Raw genomic sequence first — 9,876 nt, forward strand, 5'->3', positions numbered from 1 at the left:
TCCTCATAAAGATCAGGTGCTGAAACCTCGAAACCTTCAACATCAACATCAACATCAACATCAACATCACTGCTGATACAGAAGACTTTAGTTTGAGATCCTCACTGTCTTTGTTCTTCCTGTTCACAAACACTTTAACACTTCTGCAGTGATTTCATTTACAATTTCTGGTATTTGTAAGTAATTAATTTAATTAGTATTTAAAGTCAAAATATCTGTTGTTTGATAGTTTTATAAGATATAAGTGCTAAATAAGAAGCTGTATGTTCCTTGTTTTCTTTCACTTGTCTGAAGAACATGAAATATTTTGAAGAATGTTGGAAACCAATCAAAGACACTGAGACTTTTCTCAAAATATTTTAATACTTAAAACAGACAAGTGAACTTTTCAAAAAAGTAGTTGTTTTTAACTGTATATGTAGCATTTTATTTACATGCAAATATAAATGTGGCGAAAAAGACAAATGTATTTGACTCAATAGAGGAGACTGAAACACACAAATGCTGTAAACTGGTACAAATGTTTAGTAAAAATGGTAAAAATGACTCCATCCACAGAACAAACACAATATACTGGATATCTGTACATTAAAAACAGACACACACATAACTAACCTAATATAAAATAAAATAGAATAACAATGTGCATAAAATATAACACATGTTTTAAGTAACATGGAAATTTCACATTATAGACTTGTTTTATCATTTCTTTTCACACATTTAAGTGCTGCATTTATGATTAGAAACATTTGAATCATTATGGATGATTTTAATACAAATATTATTCACTGAAGAGCCAGACAGACTCATCTGAGCTTCTTCCTCCTCTGTTCCAGCTTTAAATTAAACAAAATGAACACTTGAATACTAAAGCAACATTAATCATTCAATATCACATGTTTCTAACACACATGCTGCATTATTTGATTGTAAAGTCTGAGTCTCTTCACCTGTATGGATCACATTCACACATTTATCACACATTTCTTTCTCCTCATAGACACAGTAGTGAAGCTCTTCTGTGGATCCTCACCTGATGTTTACTGCTCCTCTCAAGACGACTTCAAATTATGATATACAGCATTTATCATCTTTTGGTGATTAAACAATCACCAAAATCTTGCAATTGAACTACCAGACACTGTAAGGTGGAACAGAAGAGAAGATAATCAGAGTTCAGTGGAACAAACTACAAATTAGTTACTATATTTCACATTTTTTATTTTTTTATTATTATTATTATTATTTTTTTTAGTAAAAAACAACATTAAATTACATTAGTTATTTAGTTGTTTGTCCTCTAGTTTAAACATGTTTGTATTGGTCTCAGTAAAGAACTGAAATTATTAAAAAAAAAAAAAAAAAAAAAATTAAATCAATTTACAATTAATTTATATATGTATTGTATTACGCTGTACTCCGTGGGTGAGCATTTGGTAAAGTTAATGGAAGGATGATTCATCTTCTGGCAAAACACAGCAATTCATTCAGCATGTGTGGGATGATGCACATCCAGCCGGTTGTTATCACAGAATAAACCCCTTCAGGATGATACAAGTCCTGATCAACCTGTCGGTTTATTCTGTGATAACAACTGGATGTCCTGGAGAGCTGGATGTACATTATACCTAGGGTGAGATTTGTGGAAAAACCAGAGGGGGGATGATTTGAAACACTTTCATTCATAAACAAATCCTTTTTTAATTACTCAAATTGAGTGATATTAACTGTGTAGCTGTGCTCTACAGTGCTGTGAACATAAAATATAAATAGGTTATGCCTATTTGTCAGACTAAGAAAACAATTTGCTTTGATGACGCACTTCTGTGTTTTTTCCGGTGCAAGGATCATCTGCGGCGTCTCCCTCCTCTTTCACCCACATCTCCACAAATCTTTGCACAGGGAATGAGGAAACCCCTGCTCCGTTACTGAAATGAACAGTAGGCTGTTCAGCGTGGAGACGTTCATTCTGTTTCTACCATCGGTGTATATATTTGGTGTATAAATACGGTTCATTGCACTGAATCCTCATTTACACTCGGGTGTTAAAACTGTTAGTGTGGAGACAGTAGTGAGCACTTTGTGCAGATTCTCTCTGATGACACCATGACATTTAAATTGGTGGAATTCTTTGAGGCGTTTGGGACTTGATGTGGCCTCAACAGCAAGAGTCTTGTGTATCGTGAGGAGTTTGTCACCACCAAATAGGATGTGAGTTAGAGCAGCTGCAACAGAAATAATTGTGTCGTCATCCAGTCTGCACTCAATGTTGTCGGCCAGAGAAACGAAAAATCTTTCATGAAATACCTCTGCCTTTTGATGGTCTCCGTCCCTTGGTTGAGACACTTTTACACCCTTGAACATGTGGAAACGTTCAAATTCATCATTCATGCATTTTGTGTTCACACCATCGGCTTGTCTCATGGACCGCAGTGTACTCAGTGCAATGCCCACCTCAAAATCAGCACTGACCGCTGTGACATCTCTTATCTGAAGAAACAGGGATAAGACCTGCAGGGTCTCCGGATCATCTTTTACCAACGACATCTCCTGCAAGCGTGTATCCCCAAATCAGAAGCCGCAGACTCAAGCTCTCTCATATTTTTGGGGCTTTGAGAGAAAAATGAGTACAGAGAGGCAACGAACATCTGAAATGACTTGCATCTGTAATACAGTGGGTACGGAAAGTATTCAGACCCCCTTACATTTTTCACTCTTTGTTATATTGCAGCCATTTGCTAAAATCATTTAAGTTAATTTTTTTTTTCCCTCAATGTACACACAGCACCCCATATTGACAGAAAAACACAGAATTGTTGACATTTTTGCAGATTTATTAAAAAAGAAAAACTGAAATATCACATGGTCCTAAGTATTCAGACCCTTTGCTGTGACACTCGTATATATTTAACTCAGGTGCTGTCCATTTCTTCTGATCATCCTTGAGATGGTTCTACACCTTCATTTGAGTCCAGCTGTGTTTGATTATACTGATTGGACTTGATTAGGAAAGCCACACACCTGTCTATATAAGAGCTTACAGCTCACAGTGCATGTCAGAGCAAATGAGAATCATGAGGTCAAAGGAACTGCCTGAAGAGCTCAGAGACAGAATTGTGGCAAGGCACAGATCTGGCCAAGGTTACAAAAAAAATTCTGCTGCACTTAAGGTTCCTAAGAGCACAGTGACCTCCATAATCCTTAAATGGAAGACGTTTGGGACGACCAGAACCCTTCCTAGAGCTGGCCGTCCAGCCAAACTGAGCTATCGGGGAGAAGAGCCTTGGTGAGAGAGGTAAAGAAGAACCCAAAGATCACTGTGGCTGAGCTCCAGAGATGCAGTCGGCGGAAGCCTCTCCCCAGTGCAGTGAAAGCCTGCATGGAGTTTGCTAAAAAAAAAACCTGAAGGACTCCAAGACGGTGAGAAATAAGATTCTCTGGTCCGATGAGACCAAGATAGAACTTTTTGGCCTTAATTCTAAGCGGTATGTGTGGAGAAAACCAGGCACTGCTCATCACCTGTCCAATACAGTCCCAGCAGTGAAGCATGGTGGTGGCAGCATCATGCTGTGGGGGTGTTTTTCAGCTGCAGGGACAGGACGACTGGTTGCAATCGAGGGAAAGATGAATGCGGCCAAGTACAGGGATATCCCGGACGAAAACCTTCTCCAGAGTGTTTAGGACCTCAGATTGGTCCGAAGGTTTACTTTCCAAGAAGACAATGCCCCTAAGCACACAGCTAAAATAACGAAGGAGTGGCTTCACAACAACTCCGTGACTGTTCTTGAATGGCCCAGCCAGAGCCCTGACTTAAACCCAATTGAGCATCTCTGGAGAGACCTAAAAATGGCTGTCCACCAACGTTTACCATCCAACCTGACAGAACTGGAGAGGATCTGCAAGGAGGAATGGCAGAGGATCCCCAAATCCAGGTGTGAAAAACTTGTTGCATCTTTCCCAAAAAGACTCATGGCTGTATTAGATCAAAAGGGTGCTTCTACTAAATACTGAGCAAAGGGCTGAATACTTAGGACCATGTGATATTTCAGTTTTTCTTTTTTAATAAATCTGCAAAAATGTCGACAATTCTGTGTTTTTCTGTCAATATGGGGTGCTGTGTGTACATTAATGAGGAAAAAAATGAACTTAAATGTTTTTAGCAAATGGCTGCAATATAACAAAGAGTGAAAAATTTAAGGGGGTCTGAATACTTTCCGTACCCACTGTATGTTTTACAGCATCACGTACGGCAAGTTCTAACTTGTGATTCATACAGTGAATGACTGGGAGGTCTGGGTTCATCTTTTCACACAGGAGCATGACCGCTCCTCTGTATCCGCCCATCACAGAAGCAGCCCCATCAGTTGTAAAGCCAAAAGGCCGTGAGCGCAACGTGTCTTCAGAGATGTCCTGCGCATCAAGACTTTTTAACAGGAGGTCACAGATGGCTGCCCCAGTGCATGACTGCAGTTCAGCAAGTTGAAAGAAGTAGTTGCAGATTTCATTTCACCTTCATAGGGAATTCTAATGTGGATGATCAGGCATATTTTATTTTTACACAGTTGCTCTCATTAATGAGAAAACTGAATTCATCAGATGACTTTTTGATGAAGTCCACTAACTGAGCTGTCATTGTTTCTCCAATAAACATGAGCATATTACGACAAGCCTTGTCAGAATGAAGCATGTTTCCCAGATTTACACCGTTGAGCTGTTGCAGTTCTACCAGGGAGGAATTCACCCCGACAAATCACACCCTGATTAAACCTTACATAAGTAATGTGACGTGTTGCTTGTCAAAGTTAAAAACACAAGAGACAGAGACATTGATCATGTGATGCTAGACTGATTTTACCAGCGTTTTCCTACCATCTGACCAAATCTATTTCAAACTGTAATGATTCACTATTACTGATGTCATAAATAAAGCAGGTGTTGTTGTATAAAGCTCTGACAGTGTGCTTTTGTTCTCTTTCCTCCTTTGTGTTTAACATTTTTTTTTTCAACTTTACATTTCATTCTGACACAAACCCTTTGAAATAAAGCTTGATGATAACTTGATAATTTTTTTTTCACAGAAAATTTTCAAGTATATATTTGTTCACATATTAGACGCAAATGAATCTCTTTAATATCAGAAAGTGAAGTTTACTCACCTCAGTTTACAGTTTGAGTCTCGTAGCACATCAATGAGCCGCTGCTTTGAGTCTCCAAACATATTATTACTCAGATCAAGCTCTTTTAGAAACTGCAGTGCTTTTGTGTTTGTCAAAGACTGAGTTAAAGAAGAAACATCTGTAATTCCACAGTCATAAAGACTAGAAAGAGAAAAACAGAGGAAGATCATCTTACAAACAAATCATTAAGGTGAAGAATTTTTCACAAATATAATGTGAACTCAGACTCATCATGAAATTTTGAGTATAAAGTGTTTTGGTTTAAACTGTTGAAGTGATTTGAATCATTTTGATTCTTGTATGTGAATGTTACTGACCTCAATCTCTCCAGTTTACAGTGTGAATCCTTCAGTACGTCACATAAGTGATTCACTCCTGTGTTTTTTATTTGATTCCCGCTCAGGTCCAGTTCTCTCAGGTGTGATGGGTTTGATTTCAGAGCTGAAGTCAGGATGAGACACTGTTTCTCTGTAATACTGCAATTCCACAGACTGAAAACGGAAAGAGAAAAGACAATGAATCAGATCCATGTAAAGTTTATGTGTTAATAAATACATCATAAGTAAATGTCATACAGTTCTTACAATTTAATTTATTTCATTTAAATGAAAATTGCTTAGTTGGGTCGACACAATTTAGCTGGTTTACATTAAATTTATCTACACTAGTTTGGGAAAAACTAAAACTTGTGTGAACAAATAACTATATATTTATTTATTTATTCATTAAGGCCTAATTAATATTATTATTATTATTATTATTATTATTACTTTAAACAAGCAGTTTCACTCATAATTACACACAATAATGAAAATAAAAAAACTGGTGTCAGTACTGACATTCAAATATCTATTACTCAAGAGTCACAGTCTAAACACAAACCACAAAATTCAACATTACAGAAACTGTCCAGCATAACTGAACATTAAACACTAACATGTATTTCCCTTTACAGAAAAACACATAAAATAACACTTCATCCCTAAATTTACAATCATGCAGTTCCTTGCAAATCATGCTGTGAACTACAAATCCACTGCTCCGTTAGTTATGTCAACAAAAACAATATCAATGTAGTTTCAACACAAATAAATTAAATCAGTTTAAATTTTAAATACATTAGGTAGAGTGAATACAATGAAATTGTTACAGAATACTCAAAACATCTTACTTTAGCTCATTTTAATTAAAATGAAAAAGAGGCAAAAATAATTTTGAGTGTACAGTCACAAACACACAAAACACTTAAAATAAACTGAACAGTAAACTAATAACACTGTCACTGCTGTACAATATAATGATACTAACTCTAGTTTCTCCAGCTTGAATTGTGTGTTCATCAGTAGATCACTGAGGTTTTTCACTCCAGAGTCTCCTAGTTTATTCCCTGTCAGGTTCAGTTCTCTCAGGTGTGATGGGTTTGATTTCAGAGCTGAAGTCAGGATGAGACACTGTTTCTCTGTAATTCTGCATCCACACAAACTGAAGACAGAAAGAGAAAAGACAATGAATCAGACAAGTGTCAAGTTCATGTGAGTAAATTCATCATGTGTTAACACCATACAGTGCAATAATTAATACATTGCCAAAAGTATGGCAGGATTTAATTTGGTCCATTAACAATTAATTGTATTGCTGTCATTTAAGTTATTTAGATGAAAGATCAGAAGGGCACATAAATTATAAATACATTATGTACATGGATAAATCATTTAATCACTGCAATATTCCATAAAATGGTGACTTCATGAAAGTAAACAGTGAGCTTTAATCTCACTGTCACTGCTGTACAGTATAATGATACTAACTCTAGTTTCTCCAGCTTGAATTGTGTGTTCATCAGTAGATCACTGAGGTTTTTCACTCCAGAGTCTCCTAGTTTATTCCAGCTCAGGTTCAGTTCTCTCAGGTGTGATGGGTTTGATTTCAGAGCTGAAGTCACAGCAGAACAACCTTCGTCTGTCATTTCACAGTTGCTTAACCTGCAATGGCAAAAACAGCATAAAATGAGAAAAGAAAATACTATCATTGTTATCATGTTTCCTGATTCTTGTATGTGAATGTTACTGAGCTCAATCTCTCCAGTTTACAGTGTGAATCCTTCAGTTTTTTTTTTTTTTTTTTAAATTTAAACTAAGGTTTAGGATCTATGATGATCATAATATTGAAGAGATATTTTGTTTCTAATACTTTGTTTTGAGTTACTTTAACTGTACTAACTGTAGTTTCTCCAGCTTGAATTGTGTGTTCATCAGTAGATCACTGAGGTTTTTCACTCCAGAGTCTCCTAGTTTATTCCTGCTCAGGTTCAGTTCTCTCAGGTGTGATGGGTTTGATTTCAGAGCTGAAGTCACAGCAGAACAACCTTCATTTGTCATATAACAGCAGCTTAACCTGCATTGAGAGAAAGAGAGAAGATAGAAGAAAATGGTTTAATAAAGTCAAAATGTCTTCATAAAATGAAACAGAGGATTTGGTCTTTAAAACAAAACAAAACAAAATGAAATAAATAAATTGTTCATTTAATTCAATAATTTAAACTTCTCATGGTTTATGTACAATTTGTCCTGATTTTTCATAGAAATACAAATAAATTTAATTCCAAAACATTAAATGTTTGTGTATTTTTGGTATTATTAACTGAAATTATTGGATATTGGGTTTGGTATTTGACCTGCTGTATGGGCAATAAGTGAAGTAGACAGAAACACTTAATACAACTTTCAAATGTTTAGACCACACAACAACTTACTTTGCAAGTCTCCATTACACAAAAATATACAGTATAGAACAAGGGTGCTTAACCCTGGTCCTGGAGATTGACTTTCCTGCAGAGTTCAACTCCATCCCTGACCAAACACACCTGAACCAGCTAATTAGGATCTGAAGGAGCGCTTGATAATTACAGACAGGTGTGTTTGATTAGGGCTGGAGCTGAACTCTGCAGGAAAGTCAATCTCCAGGACCAGGGCTGAGCACCCCTGGTATAGAATATAGACAGATTAACTATACAAAAATATATGAACATACACAAAAATATACAAATATATATTGTGCAACAAACAAGGTAACAGTCAGTGATGGTAACGGGAAGTTAATTTTTAAAAGAAACCCCAAGATCATGAAACCCCAGTGAAGGATCGGACAATCCTCACATGCAAACTGTGTGCTTTGCCTTGAGAGCAACCATACATTTGTGTTGTTTTGCTTTCTTTTTATATATTCTTCATTTATTCATCATTCATTTATTCATTTATTATTCAGTTTAATCATATAATCATTTATAATAATCATTATAGTCATTTATATATTCATTATATTGATTTATTAATTGATTAGTCATTTATATTATATTATAGTTATTACTTATATATTTTTTCCATTGTTGTTTAGTCTTATGACTGTGTGGTTTCAAGGGCTGTTTGTGAAAAAAGCGAAAGAAAGTTTGTTAATTGTCTTCATGAATAAGAGATAAAAGGAAATGTTTACTGAAAGTCAAGGTTTATGGGATGTTGTTGTGAATCAGTTTGGTATAACAATACTTGTTGGATTTGTGTTCTTCAGACGACGAAGTGTGAGCATTGAGACATACGCAACTAAGACTATTCAATAAAGGAGCGAAACATCAAAGGAAGGAACTGGCGGAAGAGCGTCTGGCATAAATGCCTAGCAGGTAGTCTCACCTGTGCTTATATTCAGTAACATGACAAAAATAGTACTACATCCAAGCTGTTTTTAAAACGTAATTTTTATATTGAACCAACTTCATTTCAAGTCAATGCTCTCAGTATCAGTATCATGTACAGGGCTGGATTTACCTCATATTGTGACATAAACCTCCTATGACCTAAACTGCTTAAAAAAAAAAATAATAAAAAAAACACAGTGTAGGTTGATATTGTAGCTTATAAATATGTATACGGATACATCCATATAAATGGTAACACTTAACATTAAGGTTCATTAGTTAACATTAGTTAACTAGTATAGTTAAGAGCGGGAAATCTTCAAGCCCTCTCCGTCAACATTCGTGCAGGGAATTCGGGCCGGTAAACCCTCACGTTGTTCTGAGAACCCGGCCTGAATACGTGCCCACGATAACCACCACTCCCTACAGAGATCAGGTGGTGACCCTGCAAGCTATTTCCTTCCCAGGAAGATGACCCCAACCTGACCTTATTATGCCTGGTCCGTGTCCTATGCACTTACATGGAACGTTCTCAGCACATCAGACGTTCCGATCAGCTCTTTGTCTGTTATGGAGGACAGCAGAAGAGGATGGCTGTCTCCAAACAAAGGATCTCCCACTGGCTTGTGGATGCGATCCGTACGGCCTACCAGGCCAGAGGCTTGCCCTGCCCACTGGGAGTGAAAGCCCACTTGACCAGGGGCATCGCTGCCTCTGCAGCTCTTGTGAATGCGGCCTTTTTAACAGACATCTACAGAGCTGCAGGTTGGGCTACACCTAATACACTCGCCAGAATTTACAACCTGCGCATGGAACCAGTATCTGCTAGAGTCTTAAACGCAAGCTCTTCGACTCTCTGGTTTGGTGTAGAGCTTGCTTAAGCACTTCCCCTCACGGTGATTACGCTTCTTTAGTTTCAGTAGGTTTCCTGGTGTGAACCCTGAACATCCTCTCCATCACTTGGCACTTCTGGACGTAGCTTGGTTTAGTGGAGGAACTCGCTACAAG

The 9,876-nt window shown here is 37.0% G+C and overlaps 1 protein-coding gene across 1 annotated transcript; it reads right to left on the reverse strand.

Annotated features, from left to right (window-relative positions):
* Positions 1–1,077: 1,077 nt before the first annotated feature.
* LOC127159179 (ribonuclease inhibitor-like) lies at positions 1,078–7,570 on the reverse strand. The gene is made up of 6 exons (XM_051102071.1): positions 7,401–7,570; positions 6,989–7,162; positions 6,489–6,662; positions 5,498–5,671; positions 5,160–5,321; positions 1,078–1,144 (listed from the first exon to the last, which is right to left on the reverse strand). The coding sequence occupies exons 1-6, from the start codon at positions 7,556–7,558 to the stop codon at positions 1,135–1,137; spliced, it is 852 nt and encodes a 283-aa protein (XP_050958028.1). The 5' UTR covers positions 7,559–7,570; the 3' UTR covers positions 1,078–1,134.
* Positions 7,571–9,876: the final 2,306 nt, after the last annotated feature.

The sequence above is a fragment of the Labeo rohita genome, unplaced genomic scaffold (assembly GCF_022985175.1).
Source record: "Labeo rohita strain BAU-BD-2019 unplaced genomic scaffold, IGBB_LRoh.1.0 scaffold_1963, whole genome shotgun sequence".
Lineage (NCBI taxonomy): Eukaryota > Metazoa > Chordata > Actinopteri > Cypriniformes > Cyprinidae > Labeo > Labeo rohita.